The sequence below is a fragment of the Salmo trutta genome, chromosome 8, assembly GCF_901001165.1.
Source record: "Salmo trutta chromosome 8, fSalTru1.1, whole genome shotgun sequence".
Taxonomy (NCBI): domain Eukaryota; kingdom Metazoa; phylum Chordata; class Actinopteri; order Salmoniformes; family Salmonidae; genus Salmo; species Salmo trutta.
Window position 1 is genome coordinate 42,248,810 of NC_042964.1, and position 20,297 is coordinate 42,269,106.

The 20,297-nt window shown below is 43.5% G+C and overlaps 1 protein-coding gene and 1 pseudogene across 1 annotated transcript; one reads left to right on the plus strand and one right to left on the minus strand.

Annotated features, from left to right (window-relative positions):
• The first annotated feature begins 3,124 nt into the window (after positions 1–3,124).
• On the plus strand, positions 3,125–6,662 carry LOC115198997 (guanylyl cyclase-activating protein 1-like). The gene is made up of 4 exons (XM_029761478.1): positions 3,125–3,483; positions 5,213–5,362; positions 5,456–5,549; positions 5,650–6,662. Exons 1-4 carry the CDS (start codon positions 3,286–3,288, stop codon positions 5,775–5,777), a joined length of 570 nt encoding a protein of 189 aa, XP_029617338.1. The 5' UTR covers positions 3,125–3,285; the 3' UTR covers positions 5,778–6,662.
• A 4,011-nt stretch (positions 6,663–10,673) lies between these two features.
• LOC115197977 (origin recognition complex subunit 5-like) lies at positions 10,674–20,246 on the minus strand (annotated as a pseudogene).
• Positions 20,247–20,297: the final 51 nt, after the last annotated feature.

Below are 20,297 nucleotides of genomic sequence, written 5' to 3' on the forward strand. Positions count from 1 at the left end.
TTAGGGATCATAGACTGACCAGGTGAAAGCTATGTCATGGAAAGAGAAGGTGTCCTTAATGTTTTGTATCCTCAGTGTATATCACAGGTGTCAAACTCATTCCACGGAGGGCTGAGTGTCTGCGGGTTCTCTCTCCTCCCTTGTACTCGATAGAGGAATTAAATCACATTTTATTTGTCACATGCGCTGAATACAACGGGTGTAGATCTTACAGTGAAATGCTTACTTACAAGCTCTTAACCAACAATGCAGTTTTAAGAAAAATACAAAAAAATAAATAAAGTAACAAATAATTAAAGGGCAGCAGTAAAATAACAATAGCGAGGCTATATACAGGGGGTACCGGTACAGAGTCAATGGGCAGGGGCACCGGTTTGTCGAAGTAATATACATGTGGGTAAAGTTATTAAAGTCACTTATGCATACATAATAACAGAGTAGCAGCAGTGTAAAATAAGGGGGGGGGGGCAATGAAAGTAGTCTGGGTAGCAATTTGGTTAGATGTTCAGTAGTCTTATGGCTTGGGGGTAGAAGCTGTTTAGAAGCCTCTTAGACATAGACTTGGCACTCCGCTACCGCTAGCCGTGCGGTAGCAGAGAAAACAGTCTATGACTTGGGTGGCTAGAGTCTTTGACATTTTTTTTAGGGCCTTCCTCTGACTCCACCTGGTATAGAGGTCCTGGATGGCAGGAAGCTTGGCCTCAGTGATGTACTGGGCCGTACGCACTACCCTCTGTAGAGCCTTGCGGTCGGAGGCCGAGCTGTTGCCATAAGACAGTGATGCAACCAGTCAGGATGAGGATGCTCTCGATGGTGCAGCTGTAGAACCTTTTGAGGATCTGAGGACCCATGCAAAATCTTTTCAGTCTCCTGAGGGGAATAGGTTTTGTCGTGCCCTCCACGACTATCTTGGTGTGCTTAGACCATGTTCGTTTGTTGGTGATGTGGACACCAAGGAACTTGAAGCTCTCAGCTTGCTCCACTAAGGTCACCAACTGGTAAGGAACTCCCCTTGTTTAGGGCTCTATTGAAAGGAAAAAACAAAAACCTGCAGACACTCAGCCCCCCCATGGAATGAGTTTGACACCCCTGGTCTAGATAAAGCCTTTAAAGATGGAATCCACATTAGGGGAAACGGCACCACTGTCTCTCAAATTTGGCAGTACGTGTCCCCAGCACAGTACGTGTCCTCCGCTTCTTGATATGCCACACCTGTCAGGTGGATAGGTTACCTTGGCAAGGGAGAAATGTTCACTAACAGGAATGTAAACAAATTTGTGCATATCATTTGAGAGAAATAAGCTTTTTGTGCGAATGGAAAAATTCTGGGATCTTTTATTTCAGCTCATGAAACATGAGATCAACACTTTACATGTTGCATTTATATCTTTTCAGTATAGTAATGTCCCAAACGGACATGAAAGTTTCACCATTAAGGATTCCAGCAAAGCAAACTGCTTCAGGATGGGATCTCTGTGAAAGCTACAGCATGTACTCTGCACTGTAGTCTAAGTCAGAAACTTCTAACTGACTGTAGGATGTGCCACAATGTTCTATCTGGGCCTAAGCACCACAGTTGAAGTACTTTATTGTGCATATGCTAAATCCACTGCTTGTCTGGCATCAATGTTACTGTTGGGCTGCATGAAGAATCAAAGTCTGGCACTGTAATACAGAAAGCATTGTCTTGTGGTCATGATGAAGTTATGAGTAATGACCTGGGCCTACTTGGTCTACGAATGTGAAGGAATCTCAATAAACCAAACTAAACACAGAACTGTGTGACATTCTTTACTATTTTCTTCCCTTTCCAGTCAAATGCCAGACAGACACGTGGTCATGATTGATGTAGGCTTGCAAATAGATGAGAACATGAAATGATTCCAGATTGTCAGAGAACTTTTTGTCACCCTAAGAGTTAGTCTGTTGTTGCTGTTTTAAAGAGCTTCAATGAAAACAGTTTCCAGAAACAGTAGCATTTACTTCACAATTGCTGATCCAGAGAAGCAATGCATATGTTCATATGTATGACTAATGATGCTGCAGTGCATTCAGTGGTGGAAAAAGTACTTGAGTAAAAGTGAAAGTAAATGCGATACATCAAATTCCTTCGATTAAGAAAACCAGATGGCACACCAACACTCAGACATCATTTAGAAACAGTATTTGTTTAGTGAGTTTTCCTGATCAGAGGCAGTAGGGATAACAATGCTTTATAATGATAGGTACGTGAATTGGACCATATTACTGTCCTGCCTTAGCATTTGAAATGTAAAAGTTGCCAAAAATATAAAGTACAGACACCCCCAAAAAATTACTTAAAGGTCCAATGCAGCAATTTTTATCTCAATATCAATTCATTTCTGGGTAACAATTAAGTACCTTACTGGGACTGCTCTTTGACAATTTTAATTTAACAATTTCTCAAGCAAGAATTTTGCTAGGACTGTCTGGGAGTTGTCTGAGTGGGGAGGGGAAAACTGAAAACTAGCTGTTATTGCCCGAGAGGTTTTGAACTCTTTCTTATTGGTCTATTAAATCATTTACAGCTTGGTAATGTCACCAGGCAGGCCAAAACTCCATCCCACCAAAACAGGCTGAAATTTCAGGCAGTCTTTTCAAACAGCTCTTACACTAAAAATACTAATTTTCACAGTATTATTCTAACCTCAGTGTGGAAATATATATAAAAACACAGGAATATCATCACGTTTCTGACTGCACTGGGCCTTTAAATAGTACTTATCAGTTTGGGAAAATAATTTTTTATTTTTACTTTTATTTAACTAGGCAAGTCAGTTAAGAACAAATTCTTATTTTCAATGATGGCCTAGGAACAATGGGTTCCTTGTTCAGGGGCAGAACGACAGATTGTCAGCTCGGGGATTCGAACTTGCAACCTTCCGGCTACTAGTCCAACGATCTAACCATTAGGCTACCCTGCCGCCCCAAGGTCTTAGTCAGCGTTCCTGTCCCATGGTTGGTGGACAGTGTACAGTCCTCCTTTCCTCCAAATGGAACCTAAAGCCCTTTATCAGCTGCTGCACCTGGGTAACAGCCAATTAGAGACAAGGAGAACACAAGAGGGTGTGGCCCATCTGATCTGATACAAAAGCCCCCGGCGGGTGCCCACCTCCTCCCCAGGTCCCATCGTTGTGTGACTGTGAAGAGCGATACCCTCCCTTCACAGTAGACCAATAGGGCTCTTAAGGTGACCACCAACCCCGTCTTTCAACACTTCTATAGGCTCCAGCCGTCACAACACAGTCAGTCGACTCTACAGACATGGGTAACGCTACAGGATCCACCGTGGAAGATCTCCAGGCCGTGGAGAAGCACCTCTGGTATAAGAAGTTCATGACAGAGTGTCCTTCGGGTCAGCTCACCCTGCATGAGTTCAAGCAGTTCTTTGGGCTCCGGGGACTGGATGCTGAGGCCAACGCCTACATCGAGCAGATGTTCCGCACTTTCGATATGAACAAGGTAAGACTATGCGGCATTCATTGAACCGAGGCTGCTTGCAAAGGGGACGCTATAGGCTAAAATAGGCTTTACATTTATGTCAAACTAGGAACGCCTCAGGCACACTCAAAATGGTGAAGGGAACACCTTACTAACAGAGGTACGCATAAGGATATGATTGTCTATTGTAAATGTATGCACTAATTACAAGTGCACCTAAATATATAGTATTGTCATAATGCCACTACTCGAATAAGACCCCTAGTTCTCCATTTTAAAAAGTGTACATCTTAAACCAGAAAGTATCGACAGTTAAACATAGGGAATGTCTTGAATCCAAGGGTTTTGTTTTGACTGGTCTTCCAGATGAGTTTGAAGAAGCTAATCGTCTCACAAGTACTAAGGTTCAATTTACACAACTATATTTAGTAACCCTGTCACCTTTGATTATAATAGGCTGGGATTGGATTCATATGCGATTTAGTATGAGGATTATTTTTAGAGACAAGTTGTCAATATCTCTGTGGTAGGAGTGCGGTCTGAGCTTATCTGTTATTTTTCTCTTTAGAAAGACAGCACCAGGTTCTGGTATTCTCCAGTACATTCTGGTTGATTTCAGAATCAATTCAATCATTTCAGCATCAGAGACAGCTGATTTTAATTAGTGATAAATTATGTGAAAGTTTACTGACGGAACATGATGCATGTGAACAGTTGGTTACACTGATCAGAATATTGAATGTTCACTTCAAAGAAATTATTTGAATCTCCCTTTTATCACATTGAAGCCGAAGGAATGTCCAGATCTCAAGAGCTGTGTGCCAGAATAGACCTTTATGTCTTGAGTTTCCCATTTTTGTCAGTAGCTAGTAGTTTTATGGGTGTAGTTGGGGAGGTTGGTACTATTCCCTGGGGACAGAACTGAGTGACTAACTGCTATTTTCAGATCTTCGGGACAGTGCAGTGAACAGGCTGGTAATTATGTTATTATAAAAAACGGGATGTTTGAATCCTGGATGCTGATTAAGAAGTGCAGTATGACAATCTTAGATTGTGCACGTCAGCTGCGTTTAAACAGGCAGCCCAATTCTGATATTTCTTTTCAACAAACTGGTATTTTTTTTGACCAATTACAAATCTTTTTCAGAGCTGATCTGATTGGTCAAAGACCAATTAGTGAAAAAAAGATCAGAATTGGGCTTCCAGTGTAAACGCAGCCATAGTTAAGTGAGGGAGGGTGTCAGTGTAAAGCTGAGGGACGTGCGACTCATTTGGGTTGACCCAGAGGGCACTAATGCTGCCAAGTCATTTTGTAGGATCTTAAATGGGAGCCAGTTTTCTACAGCAGGAAAATAATCCTATAGCAACAGGAAACGTGAATGTGGATTATAATTAATGGACATTTCTTTTGAAGGGGCTGATACATTTTTCATAAGAGAAAATCAAGTCTGAAATGTCAAAGTGGAAATTAAACTTCAGAAGCCTTTTTAAACCTCAAATACACTACAGGTTTAAAAAGTCTTACATTGCAGGAAAGTTAACCTGCAACAGGGTGATCAAATTAAGATCCTACATCTGTAGGTCTTGCCACGGCCTTGGCACAGATCAGTGTGGAGATAATCCCCCAGCGATTATACATAGTTATCATCCCTGATAATGGATCTTCAAAGCAGAACATGATCACCTACATCTTGAGATGACTGAGATAATAAAAAGAGAAGTTCCAACAAACACGCTTTCCTTTTTACAGGATGGCTACATAGACTTCTTGGAGTATGTGGCTGCCCTGAGTCTGGTGATGAGGGGTAAAATGGAACATAAGCTCCGCTGGTACTTTAAGCTGTATGATGTGGACGGCAACGGGTGCATTGATCGAAGTGAGCTGCTAAACATCATAAAGGTAAAGAGACCAGTCCAGAAACGCAGTGCTGTGCAATGGAATCTGTATCACACAAAGGCATGCAGGCTAACTATTGCCCTTTGTCTTCTTCAGGCTATCCGTGCAATCAATGGGAATGAAAACCAGGAAGTTGATGCAGAGGAGTTCACCAACCGGGTGTTTAATAAGATAGATGTCAACGGAGATGGCGAGTGTCCACTTTTTTTGTTACAGACTTGTAGGGTTGCGAGTTCTGTCCCTTTCCATTTCAGGTTAACAACCTCTTGACCTTTTCTTCTACCAATCAGGGGAGCTGTCTTTGGAGGAGTTTGTGGCGGGGGCTCACACTGACGAAGACTTCATGGAAGTGATGATGAAGACTTTAGATCTCACCCACATAGTCGCCATGATCCACAATCGGAGGCACAGTGTTTAGAGTCTGCCCACAGACACCTCCATCTCCACTCTCCATTGTAATAGACTGCATAAGGGCCACATAGGAACTGAGCAATCTAGCCCAGATTTTTATAAAGACAATCTTTATCTTAGCAATGCTGAAGGGCCATGCTTTGAATGCATTCTTTGTTGTCGGAATTCACAAGAGGTTGAATGACGATGAAAAATGCCCTTTGCCTGCATACAAATGACTCAGTCAACCATCGCTGGCTGGTTAGTGCCCTTGCGCATGATCTAAATCTCTGAGAGGTCTACATAATGAGAGAGATCATCTCTCACACCGTCAGCTGAACCTGAGACCCAACTAGGTCATAACATAAGGAGGGTGAAGGATAAAGAGGGTGGAGTGGGGTGGAGACTACCCATTATAACCCATGCATTCCTGACAACTCATATTTTTTTAAATCCCTCATCCACCTCAGAGACAGATTCCTGTAGGGAAATGATCCATTCCAAACCACATCGATAACAACATGTCTCAATCTATCTTTTGGACCAAACTCAGTTATTCAGTTGAGTGGTTCCTCTCTATGACTATGTGCCCAGGTTCTATTGGAGGAAGTTATAATTCACCTACTTCCCTCCCAGTACAGTCAGCTGTCAGCTCAAATATGACTAGAAGCCAAGTTTATTTTGTGCCATGATTAAATGGCCCAGTTCCTCAAGAAACAGGTACTTCCACAAGTTAGGGATCTTAACTTTGATACTTGTCACAAAATGCACTTAGTAAAAAAATAAGACCAGCATCTTTTAACATTGCACTGGCCCCAGTTGTTAGGAGATTAAAGTTTGCATTTGAAGGAATATCTTAACAGAACTACATTCTAATGTTTTCCCTACAAGAAAGTAAAAGGTAAAAAATGAATTGTGCAAATTTGTTTCTGTGAGTGTGTGAGATATTATGCATGAATGATCAATGCTCTCGCCTAGTGGGCATTAGAATTACCTTTAAATACAGTACCAGTCAAGTTTGGACACCTACTCGTTCAAGGCTTTTTCTTAATTTTTTACTAACACACATGGAATCATGTAGTAACCAAAAAAAGTGCGCAAATCAAAATATTTTATATTTGAGATTCTTCAATGTAGCCACCCTTTGACTTGATGACAGCTATGCACACTCTTGGCATTCTCTCAACCAGCTTCATGAGGTAGTCACCTGGAATGCTTTTCAATCAACAGGTGTGCCTTGATTACTTTATAATTTTTTATTTATTTCCTTCTTAATGCATTTGAGACAATCAGTTGTGTTGTGACAAGGTAGGGGTGGTATACAGAAGATAGGTCATTTGGTAAAAGACCAAGTCCATATTATGGCAAGAACAGCTCAAATAAGCAAAGAAAAAATGACAGTCCATCATTACTTTAAGACATGAAGGTCAGTCAATACAGAACATTTCAAGAACTTTGAAAGTTTCTTCAAGGGCAGTCGTAAAAACAATCAAATGTTACGATGAAACTGGCTCTCATGAGAACCACCACAGGAAAGGAAGACCCAGAGTTACCTCTGCTGCAGAGGATAAGTTCATTGGAGTTACCAGCCTCAGAAATTGCAGCCCAAATAAATGCTTCAAAGCTCAAGTAACACACACATCTCAACATCAACTGTTCAGAGGAGACTGAAATCAGGCCTTCATGGTCAAATTGCTGCAAAGAAACAACTACTAAAAGGACACCAATAAGAAGAAGAGACTTGCTTGGGCCAAGAAAACCAAGTAATGGACATTAGACCGGTGGAAATTTGTCCTTTTGGTCCAAATTTGAGATTTTTGGTTCCAACCACTGTATTTGTGAGACGCAGAATAGGTGAACGGATGATCTCCGCATGTGTGGCTCCCACCGTGAAGCATGGAGGAGGTGATGTGATGGTGTGGGGGTGCTTTGCTGGTGACAGAATTCAAGGCACACTTAACCAGCATAGCTACCACAGCGTTCTGCAGCGATACGCCATCCCATCTGGTTTACGCTTAGTGGGACTATCATTTGTTATTCAACAGGACAATGACCCAACACACCTCCAGTCTGTGTCAGGGTTATTTGAACAAAAAGGAGAGTGATGCATCAGATGACCTGGCCTCCACAATCACCTGACCTCAACTACATTGAGATGGTTTGGGATGAGTTGGACCGCAGAGTGAAAGAAAAGCAGCCAACAAGTCCAACAATATTTTCATCACACTCCACAGCTTTAATCGCTCGCTATTGTTTTAGAAATCAAAATGCCTAACAGACATTACAGTCTCTGTGGCGTAATGAGGGAGACAGGGAGGTGAGTCACAAGCCAGACCGTGCCAATACGGTTGCCATGACAACCATGCCCCATTTCCATGGTAACACGCATCCATAAAGCACTACAAAAGGGTTACGCAATACTTACATGGATCTGAATAAATCTCGAAGGAGGAACACAGACCATGGCAGTCTGACAGTCAATAGCATGTAAAATATGAGTAAATATGCCGGTTGATATATATAAAACACCCAAACCAAATAAAAAGGAGTAGAGGTCACAGTCAGTCAGGGTGAGCACCAAAAACCACCAAAACTCCCCTTGTGGATCTGACTGTACTGGCTTCTGACTGTATAGACAGGACAGACTGCATTGTGCTGCACAATGCTCTACCAACTGAGCCACACGGGACCAATGAGACACTAATGGACTGCTACTACCTAGTGCCTTAGCTCAGATCCTTTCCACATATAGTTTAAAGGGAATCTGAGAGACTACGTAGTACATGGGGCTTTGACCATTCTGGAATTTTGGGAAACGATGAATTGTCATGAAAACGGCCATGGATATTGTCAGTCATTTTTGTTGAAAAATGTTTTGCGCTTTTAATGTATTATACTGAATCTTTGAAAATAGCCATGACATACCTAATGAATACAAAACCGCTTTGGTGACAACCGCGTCTCAAAAATGAATGGATTGACGGCTTGGAACATTTGGAAAGGAAGTTTCTCCTCTCGACCATGCCGTTCTGCTCGTAAAACGATGACCAACTTTACCCACATGTAAAAATTAAAACTGCTATTGGGTAAACTTGTCTATATCTACTAAATAAAGTCGAACCCCCCCCCCCCCCCCAAAATGAAGGTTTCAAGAAGATCCTCATTTTTTTTGTTCACGGTTATTGTCCATAATTGTCATTTACACAATTATTGTGCCAACCTTATTTCATACTATCAGCACAGCCATTTACACCAACAAAGCAATTAATGGGACAATATGACTTAATGGAAATGCAAGATCTAGAATCAAAGAGAAGGAAACCTAGAAATAAACTCAGCAAAAAAAGAAACGTCCTCTCACTGACAACTGCGTTTATTTTCAGCAAACTTAACGTGTGTAAATATTTAGTATGAACATAAGATTCAACAAAAGACATAAACTAAACAAGTTCCACAGACATGTGACTAACAGAAATGGAACAATGTGTCCCTGAACAAAGGGGGGGTCAAAATCAAAAGTAACAGTCAGTATCTGGTGTGGCCACCAGCTGCATTAAGTATTGCAGTGTATCTCCTCCTCATGGACTGCACCAGATTTGCCAGGTCTTGCTGTGAGATGTTACCCCACTCTTCCACCAAGGCACCTGCAAGTTCCCAGACATTTCTGGGGGAAATGACCCTAGCCCTTACATCCAACAGGTCCTAGACGTGCTCAATGGGATTGAGATCCGGGCTCTTTACTGGCCATGGCTGAACACTGAAATTCCTGTCTTGCAGGAAATCAAGCACAGAACGAGCAGTATGGCTGGTGGCATTGTCATGCTGGAGGGTCATGTCAGGATGAGCCTGCAGGAAGGGTACCACATGAGGGAGGAGGATGTCTCCCCTGTAACACACAGCATTGAGCTTGCCTGCAATGACAACAAGCTCAGTCCAATGATGCTGTGACACACTGCCCCAGATCATGACGGACCCCACCTCGACCCCGCTCCAGAGTACAGGCCTCGGTGTAACGCTCATTCCTTCGACGAGAAACACAAATCTGACCATCACCCCTGGTGAGACAAAACCGCGACTCGTCAAAGAGCACTTTTTTCCAATTCTGTCTGGTCCAGCGACGGTGGGTTTGTGCCCATAGGCAACGTTGTTGCCGGGGATGTCTGGTGAGGACCTGCATTACAACAGGCCTACAAGCTCTCAGTCCAGCCTATTGCGGACAGTCTTAGCACTGATGGAGGGATTGTGAGTTCCTGGTGTAACTCGGGCAATTGTTGTTGCCATCCTGTACCTGTCCCGCAGGTGTGATGTTTGGATGTACCGATCCTGTGCAGGTGTTGTTACACATGGTCTGCCACTGTGAGGACAATCAGCTGTCCGTCCTGTCTCCCTGTAGTGCTGTCTTAGGCGTCTCACAGTACGGACATTGCAATTTATTGCCATGGCCTCATCTGCAGTCCTCATGCCTCCTTGCAGCATGCCTAAGGCAGGTTCCCGCAGATGAGCAGGGACCCTGGGCATCTTTCTTTTGGTGTTTTTCAGAGTCAGTAGAAAGGCCTCTTTAGTGTCCTAAGTTTTCATAACTGTGACCTTAATTGCCAACCGTCTGTAAGCTGTTAGTGTCTTAATGACCGTTCCACAGGTGCATGTTCATGAAATGTTTATGGTTCATTGAACAAGAATGGGAAACAGTGTTGAAACCCTTTACAATGAAGGTCTGTGAAGTTATTTGGATTTTTACAAATTATCTTTGAAAGACAAGGTCCTGAAAAAAGGACATTTCTTTTTTTGCTGAGTTTATTATATTCCCTACATTTTGTACCTTAAGAAGTCTTCGATGAATCCGTCATTCTACCAGGTTCTTATTGTGCATAGCTGTAGATGTCAGACTATGGAGAGAACAGAATCCTGTCACAATAATGAAACCTTTGTTAACAGGGACATTTTATTTGAAGTATTGAAAGATAATATTGAAGTCCACCAAAACCCCAAGGTGTCCAAAGGGCTCCTGTGAATCCAGAAAAGTATGAATGTTCTTTATTGTTTGTTTACCACAATCAAACAGGTGTAGCTAGGAAATCAATAGGCGCATTCACGATGCAGAACATTCACAATGCATAACATTCACAACGCTGAACATTCACAACGCTGAACATTCACAACGCTGAACATTCACAACGCTGCAGATGCTGGTGTCTGACAGTGGTCCCAGTCAGTCACCAGGGGGCAGTGAAGCATAGGCCTAATGATTCCATAGTCCTCTGGTTCTGCACAGTGCACACAGTGAGGAGTCCAAACAAGCGAGGCATTTCCCACCTTTCTGCTCATGTTTGTCCAATGTCCACCAGTACATTCCATTCCATCAGAGTCCAGGTGAATTCCTCTCCCTTATACCACCATGCTTAGAGGAAGTCATACAGGTACTTTACCATGTCAAAGCTCACAGTCCTGGAAATTAAAAGAAGGGGGTCACAAAAGTCAGCATCTGATATTCTAAACATAGAAATGTCTAGCAGTAAAACAGATCTGTGGTGAATACGCTAAGGCAGGACTCTCCGACACTGTTCCTGGAGAGCTACCCTCCTGTAGGTTCCCTCCAACCCTCATCTAGCACACCAGGTTCTAATAATTAGCTGGTTGAGGAACCAAAAGAGTTCAGTTTCAACTGGGGTTGTAGCGAACACCTACAGGAGGGTATGTCTCCAGGAACAGGGTTGAAGTTCCCTGCACTAGACAACAGTAACATACACACCTGGAGATGGCAAGGATGAAGTCCAGAGGGACAGCACATTTGTACTTGGGCGCATCCAGCTGGTCATCGTGGCCCACCTGATTCAACAGCTGAAGGGTCACCAGGGAGGAGATCTGGGGGGGGGGGGGGGCTTGTCATCAACCATGTTTAATTTGGCTTTACACAAATAGAGAATTCAGACTGGAGATCAAATCATTTCACATTAAGCCTGTCCACACATCAATTCAAGAGCAGTTCAGGGGTTGAAATAATCTAGCCAAGGGGACAGCTGGTGAATTAGAATAAGAATCATCCAATCATACACTAATACTACCATCACATGACTGTTCCAGGAGTTCCACTAAATAACATTGTACATCATTTTCCATGATCCCAGTTCAGAGTCAGAGCTGATTGAGGACCTTTTCACTGAAGAATGAGTTTGTTTTATACTGAACAAAAATATAAAATTCAACATGTAAAATGTTGGTCCCATGTTTCATGAGCTGAAATAAAAGATCCTAGAAATGTTCCAGAAATCTTTTCTGTTCCAGAAATCTTTTCCAGCCCAGGACCTCCATATCCAGCTTCTTCACCTGCAGGATCTTGGGGGGGTACTGAGAAGTATTTCTATATGTAATAAAGCCCTTTTGTGGGGAAAACTCATTCTGATTGGCCAGGCCTAGTTCACCAGTGGGTGGGCCCAGCTCCCAAGGCCTATGCTATCCCAGGCACACCCATGGCTGCTCCCCTTCCTAGGCATGTGAGATCCATAGATAAGGGCCTAATGAATATATTTCAATTGATTGATTTCCTTGTATCAACTGTAACTCCGCAAAATCTTTGAATGTTGCATTTATATTTTTGTTCAGTATATATTATTGCGTTTTACTTTTCATGTATTGACTTGTATATTCATGTGTATAGTGTATATTGATGTGCATGTTTGATACAGGGCTCATCTGTAAGAGACCTTGATCTCAGCATAACTCCCTGTCAAAATAAAACAATTGAAATTATCCCTTGGATGGCACTGCAGAAAGCCTGAGTGTCTCAACTGACCTGACAGAAAACGCTGGCAGTGGGGGCCACTCTGCTGTCCACCACACTGTAGAAGATGGCCAGGAGACGGTCCAGAGGGAACGGCTTGGGCCCCAGCAGGTGATTACTGGTCTGAATGGGAGGGAGGTGAATTCACTAGGTAGAACATCTCATTGACTAAACCTAAAGAATAGTACAACAGCTTCAGCTAAAGATAATCACCTTTTCATGTTTCTTCAAAAAGTTGGTCTTTTTTATTTTGCCATGGTGCTGTTGGGAAAGGGAGAGAGAATCATATAAATCACCTACTAACACACACAAAATGGGGGGGATTATGCAAACAACTACATTGATAGAAACTACAATCCATCTGCAATATTAAAGCTGATCTACCCCCCCTTCCCCCACAAAAAAAGAGAAAAAGAAAAAAGAAATAGGAGTAGGAAAAGTAGCAGGCAAAAAGAGTTGGTGAATAGCAGGTGGCATTGATGTTTAACAACTGACTCCTATTCCGATGATGACTTGACAATCATGTGTCTAGCTTTTGAGACGGTGAGGTGAATGAGGTTCAGGTGCTGAGGAGAGAACAGGTACCTTGAGGAAGAAGCGTTTGTCAGTGCGAGCAGGGTTGTAGGAGGCCAGATATGCAGCTATCAGCAGGAACTTGGAATAGTAAGGCAGCTCCACATGGGCATGAGCAGACAGACCTGAGAAAGGCAGAGGAAGCTCTCAATGTCATTACCTGGGAAACATGTACAACAGCAACATCTACAGATGGCTTGTGGATAGGAGACGAGAGAAACATCTGCTGTTGTTTCCACTGTCTGGGTATCTAATACCAATGAGTCTGGAGTGGGCCCTCCATTCAGGGATAAACATAGGGGTAGTTTAGAGGGTCCACTCCCCTGAACTCCCTCTCAGGCTGGGGACAAGCAGCAACACAAACAAGGGGAGAGCTGGAGTCTGAACTGGTCCTGGTCACTAGATTCTAACTAGGTTATTTCCACTGGTCTTGTTCCCAGTGCATGCATGCACATGCATCTGTGATTATCTATTTCCACACTTCTCCTTGCCTACCTCTCACAGCTCCTGCCTCCTTCTCCTCCATCTGCAGCTGTTGCTCCCACTGCACACTGAGCAGAACGAGACATGACAAAGTCAAGGGACACACCCCTATTACAGAGCCAGCAGCACTGAGCCCACTGTTGTGTAATAAAAGCCGGCAAACGGAATTAAGGCCGTCTGTCGTCAGTCCATGAGAGAAGGAGGTCGGTCACGGAAGCTAAATCAATGGGAGTCGATCATCTTTGGCTGAGGCAGATGTACACAGACAGACCTGGACACCTCTCGCAGGTACACCGTCTGCATGGCCTTCTTCAGGTGAGGCTCGATGTTCCCCCACAGCTTGTGAGTGTCACCCTCTTTCACTGAGGGCAGAGAAAATGAAGGGTGGAATTTAAACATTGATAATCTGAGAGAGAAGCTAGAGAGAGGATGACATGAAAGGAATCCATCATCAAATTAAAGTACAGAGAGAGAGAGACTAAGGGAAGACAGCAAAGTAATTGAAATATTGATGTAGTTACTGTTCTAGAAATATGAATATATTACCTTTGCCTTGCTCCAAAGGTTCAACGAATTTAGAGAAATTGAGGGCAGCCTGTTTGAAAAGAGAATTAAAAATATGAAAAGGACAACAAGTACAGACTATGACAATGTAAACAACATGTCTGCCACGGTTGGATCATTATTACAATTCTGCATATCAAAGAAAACCCCAATCCTTAGAAGTAGTAACTCAACTGGACTAAATAAAATAGTGATGGATAGCCTGGAAACAAACTCATTCTGAATCCTCAAAGGGTAGCATGGAGAGTGTGTGTGTACATATTCAGAGCAAACTGTTGCCTAATCTGAAATTAACCCCTTGCACCAAACTATTGACATTTCTTTAAGGCCCCAGAATACATCTTAAAAGACTGGATAAGTGTGCAAGCCATACCTATTTTTTTCAAACTTCAAGCATCAAGACACATCTAGAGAGAGGTGCAAGAGCTAGTTCTTTGTCTGGGCTGTCAGAGCGCATCATGACAGAGCGTGTTAACAGCTCTGTGAGAGTTGAGAGTTACTTTGAATGTGTCTGTGTCCTTACTGAGTGTGGTCTGAATGTGTGAGCATGTATCTGTGAGAGTTCAGTGTTACTATGAGTGTGTATAACTGACCAGGTGTCTGAGCTCTCGGAGGTCCCTGCAGACGAGTAGAAGACTCCCAGTAGGATGTTGATGAAGGCAGAGTAGAGCTCTGGGGAGTAGGATGGGTGGCTGTCCTCAGACAGGATCTGCTGCAGCTCCCCTGCACAGGGACAACACACACACACACACAGTCAACGCCTGCCTCAAATGAAGTCACACACAAAGACTCCCTCACACGACTGTAGACATTTTATGTACAGGAACTCAGACTTTCTTTCAAACACTGATTTAAGCCTAAGTGTTACTTTTCTCGACGTTCTCTCACGGATGCCTTTGTTTGCTGTGTTCTGTCAAAATCAAATCAAACTTTGTCACATGCGCCAAATATAACAAGTGTAGACCTTACTGTGAAATGCTTACTTACAAGCCCTTAACCAACAGTACAGTTCAAGAAGACTTAAGGAAATATTTACCAAATAAATGAAAGTAAAAAAAATAACTTTTTATTAACACAATAACGAGGTTATATACAGGGGGTACCAGTAACGAGTCAGTGTGCAGGGGTACAGACCAGTTGAGGTAATTTGTACATGTAGGTAGGGGTGAAGTGACTATGCATAGATAAACAGAATAGCAGCAGTGCACAAAACAAATGGGGGGGGGGGGGGGGGGGGGGGGGGGTCAATGTAATAGTCCGGTGGCCATTTGATTAATTGTTCAGCAGTCTTATGGCTTGGGGGTAGAAGCTGTTAAGGAGCCTTTTGGTCCAAGACTTGGCGCTCCGCTACCGCTTGCCGTGCGGTAGCAGAGTGAACAGTCTATGACTTGGGTGACTGGAGTCTTTGACAATTTGTTGGGCTTTCCTCTGACACCGCCTATTATATAGGTCCTGGGTGGCAGGAGGCTTGGCCCCAGTGATGTACTGGGCCATACGCACTACCCTCTGTAGTGTCTTATAGTCAGATGCCAAGCAGTTGCCATACCAGGCGGTGATACAACCGGTCAGGATGCTCTCAATGGTGCAGATGTAGAACTTTGAGGATCTAGGGACCCATGCCAACTCTTTTCAGTCTCCTGAGATGGAAAAGGTTTTGTCGTGCCCTCTTTACGAATGTCTTGGTGTGTTTGTTCGTGATGTGGACACCAAGGAACTTGAAACTCTCGACCTGCTCCACTACAGCCCCGTTGATGTTAATGGGGGCCTGTTCAGCCCACCTTTTCCTGTGGTCCACGATCAGCTCCTTTGTCTTGCTCACATTGAGGGAGAGGTTGTTGTCCTGGCACCACACTGCCAGGTCTCTAACCTCCTCCCTATAGGATGTCTCATCGTTGTCGGTGATCAGGCCTACCACTGTTGTGTAGTCAGCAAACTTAATGATAGTGTTGGAGTCGTGTTTGGCCACGCAGTCATGGAGGAAAAGGGAATACAGGAGGGACTAAGGACACACCCGAGGGGCCCCCGTGTTGAGGATCAGCGTGGCAGACGTGTAGTTTCCTACCCTTACTACCTGCGGGCGGCCTGTCAGGAAGTCCAGGATCCAGTTGCAGATGGAGGTGTTTAGTCCCAGTGTCCTTAGCTTAGTGATGAGCTTCGTGGGCACTATGGTGTTGAACTCTGAGCTGTAGTCAATGAACAGCATTCTCTAATAGGTGTTCCATTTGTCCAGCTGGGAAAGGGCAGTGTGGAGTGCGATTGAGATTGTGTCATCTGTGGATCTGTTGGGGCGGTATGTGAATTGGAGTGGGTCTAGGGTATCCGGGAGGATGCTGTTGATGTGAGCGATGACCAGCCTTTCAAAGCACTTCATGGCTACCGACGTGAGTGCTACGGGGCGGTAATCATTTAGGCAGGTTACCTTCGCTTCCTTGGGCACAGGGACTATGGTGGTCTGCTTGAAACATGTAGGTATTACAGATTCAGCCAGGGAGAGGTTAAAAATGTCAGTGAAGACACTTGCCAGTTGGTCCGCGCATGTTTTGAGTACACGTCCTGGTAATCCATCTGGCCCTGGGGCTTTGTGAATGTTGACCTGTTTAAAGCTCTTGCTTACATCGGCGACCGAGTGCGTTATCACACAGTCATCCAGAACAGCTGGTGCTCTTGTGCATGCTTCAGTTTTGCTTGCCTCTAAGCGAGCATAAAAGGCATTTAGCTCACCTGGTAGGCTCGCGTCACTGGGCAGCTCGCGTCTGGGTTTCCCTTTGTAGTCCGTAATAGTTTTCAAGCCCTGCCACATCCGACGAGCGTCAGAGCCGGTGTAGTAGGATTCAATCTTAATCCTGTATTGACGCTTTGCTTACTTGATGGTTCGTCTGAGGGCATAGCGGGATTTCTTATAAGCATCCGAATTAGTTTCCCGCTCCTTGAAAGCAGCAGCTCTAGCCTTTAGCTCGATGCGGATGTTGCTTGTAATCCATGGTTACTGGTTGGGATATGTACGTACGGTCACTGTGGAGACGACATTGTCGATGCACTTATTGATGAAGCCGATGACTGAGGTGGTATACTCCTCAATGCCAATGGATGAATCCCAGAACATATTCCAGTCTGTGCTAGCAAAACAGTCCTGTAGCGTAGCATCCTCGTCATCTGACCACTTCCGTATTGAGCGAGTCACTGGTACTTCCTGCTTTAGTTTTAGCTTGTAAGCAGGAATCAGGAGGATAGAATTATGGTCAGATTTGCCAAATGGAGGGCGGAAAGAGCTTTGTATGCATCTCTGTATATGGAGTAAAGGTGGTGTAGAGTTTTTTTTCCCTCTGGTTGCACATGTGACATGCTGGTAAAAATTTGGTAAAACTGATTTAAGTTTGCCTGCATTAAAGTCCCCGGTCACTAGGAGCGCCGCTTCTAGACGAGCATTTTCTTGTTTGCTTATGGCCTTATAGAGTTGTTTGAGTGCGGTCTTAGTGCCAGCATCGGTCTATGGTGGTAAATAGACGGCTACAAATAATATAGATGAGAACTCTCTTGGTAGATAGAGTACCTTATGATAAGCTGTAGACCACACTATCTCAGGCGAGCAATACCTTGAGAATTCTTTAATATTAGACATTGCACACCAGCTGTTATTGACCAATAGACACACACCCCCACCCCTCGTCTTACCAGACGTAGCATCTCTGTTCTGCCGGTGCATGGAAAATCCTGCCAGCTCTATACTATCCATGTCGTCGTTCAGCCACGACTCCGTGAAACATAAGATATTACAGATCTTAATGTCCCGGTGGTAGGACAATCATAATCGTGGTCATCAATTTTATTTTCCAATGATTGTATGTTAGCAAGTAGAACAGAAGGCAGTGGGAGTTAACTCGCTCGCCTACGGATTCTCAGAAGGCAGCCCGATCTGCGTCCTCTTTTCCTCCGTCTTTTCTTCATGCAAATGACGGGGATTTGGGCCTGTTCCCGGAAGAGCAGTATATCCTTCGGACTCGTTAAAGGAAAAAGCTGCTTCCAGTTCGTGGTGAGTAATCGCTGTCCTGATGTCCAGAAGTTATTTTCAGTCATAAGAGACGGTAGCAGCAACTTTATGTACAAAATAAGTAAAAAAATAAGTTACAAATAATGCAAAAAAACTTATAAAATAGCACAATTGGTCAGGAGCATGTAAAACGTCAGCCATCCACTTCGGGGCTATCTTCGTCACAGTCATTTCTCAAGTGTTAGTGCAAAACCACAGGTACAAAGAGTTCTCACTCATCACATGAGGTTGGTGGCACCTTAATTGGGGAGAACAGGCTCGTGGCAATACCTGGAGCGGAATCAGTGGCATGGAATCAAATACATCACATACATGGTTTCCAGGTGTTTTATACAACTATGTTTGTATTCAACATTTTGTAGTCAACTACACCTTTACAGTACCACTACAATATCAATGTAAGGGGATGAGTTTTTAAAACACTTCTACCAAGATAAAGACAGGCGGCATTCAGCTTTAAAAACTAAACAAAAACTAAATTAAACATTCTGGTCGTCTATCTGCACTTTTGAGGTTCAGAATTAATATGCAAAGAATGATTATCAAGAATGATTGTCATTCTTCCTCATCTCTGCCTTTCAAAGCACTTATTTGAGTGCCTCCTTGAAACATTCAATTCAAGGTTATCTATCAAAAAGGGACCCTTCTGTGCTAGTTCACCATCCATCACTCACGGTCTGTCTGCAACTTAATGAAGTAGTGTGCTCAACAGGTAACATGACTCTTACCAGTTCCTGAAGGCGCAAGAAGGCAGGGAGGAGATTGGCTTCCATATCTCTAAGGAGCTCAGCACGGTCCAGCACCTACCCAGATACAGTGACCTCTGCTGTGTGTAACTGTTTCATCATACATTATATACAGCAAATGATGCTTTATAACAATTCACGTTATACTTCATCGGAAAGAGAATCTGCATTGTAACTGAGGATGCAATTTTAAAATGAAATGGATTATCAAGCAGGAATATCACAGGTGAGGATAATTTTTACTCACAATGTATCGTGTCTGCTTGGCTGAGGCCTGGACACACAGTTGTTTGTAGACTCGTACGAAGTCTGACAGGGAGGGACTGCGGGACAGTAGGGAGGCAGAGTCGGAGCCAAAGAGGGAGAGGAGAACCTGCTCAAACAGCAGTCCTACAAAGACACATTCCACACAGCTCACTGTGGCATAGGGAAGCTCCAGTTCCTTCAGCAAGGTGTGCATCACATGGCTTTTTCCTGTGGCACGATGACCATAAATCAAAATTGAAGGGTAGCTGCATTGCTCTGGCTGTAGGCACAAAATGTATACCATGTATTAAAGTGTCAATACAATGATTCACATATTTGGGCTAGAAAATGTTTTATATGTATTATGTAATAGTGGCGGTGGGTGCTGTTTAAGATGAGGAGGACAGTCTTTTTTATTATCATGGCCTTATTTCTATTACAGCATATTGGATGACTGTCATTCATATTCCATTTACCCAGTTCAATGTAACATTGATTTCGGCTTCTATATGATACTCGAATTTTCAACAGAATCATCTAAATGAATACACCCCTGATCACACGTAAACACAGTTCACTTTCATAGCAGCCACGTTGTATTCCTTGTCGCATATACACACAAAAAAACCTTTCCATGTCAAACCATATAACCGCTACACACAGCCTACAACTTTGTTACCATATGAGCTAAAGTAAAGTCATAGTCAACATAACTAATAGAACTAACACGTTAGTAAACCCGCTACTATCATGCAGTACAGTGTAAGCAGTTTAGTAGTTAAACCGACTGGCCCGATGGCAATACATTTGTAAAACCAAAAGCTTACCTTGACTTGGAAGAGTTCCAGTGTTGGTTAGTTCGCTGGCTATGACTCTGTTGTTTTATTTAACCTTTATTGAACCGTTTACCATAATGTGCTTGATGTTACAATGTTAGAAATCAAACACAGACCTCTCCCATCAACGCCAGCAGCATGCTCGCCTGGACATCTCTGCAAGGCAACCTCTCCATCGCGCTGCAGTTGTTCATCCTCATACCGTAGGTGAGGGGTGTTAAACTCAAATACCCAGTGGGCCAAAATGTAAAACCTGAACAAAGTCGCGGGCCAA

Coding starts and splice junctions, on each gene's coding strand:
- LOC115198997 (XM_029761478.1), top strand. CDS start 3,286: ATGGGTAACGCTACAGGATCCACCGTGGAAGATCTCCAGGCCGTGGAG. Junction 5,363..5,455: donor AGCTGCTAAACATCATAAAG/GTAAAGAGACCA, acceptor TGTCTTCTTCAG/GCTATCCGTGCAATCAATGG. Junction 5,550..5,649: donor GATAGATGTCAACGGAGATG/GCGAGTGTCCAC, acceptor TCTACCAATCAG/GGGAGCTGTCTTTGGAGGAG.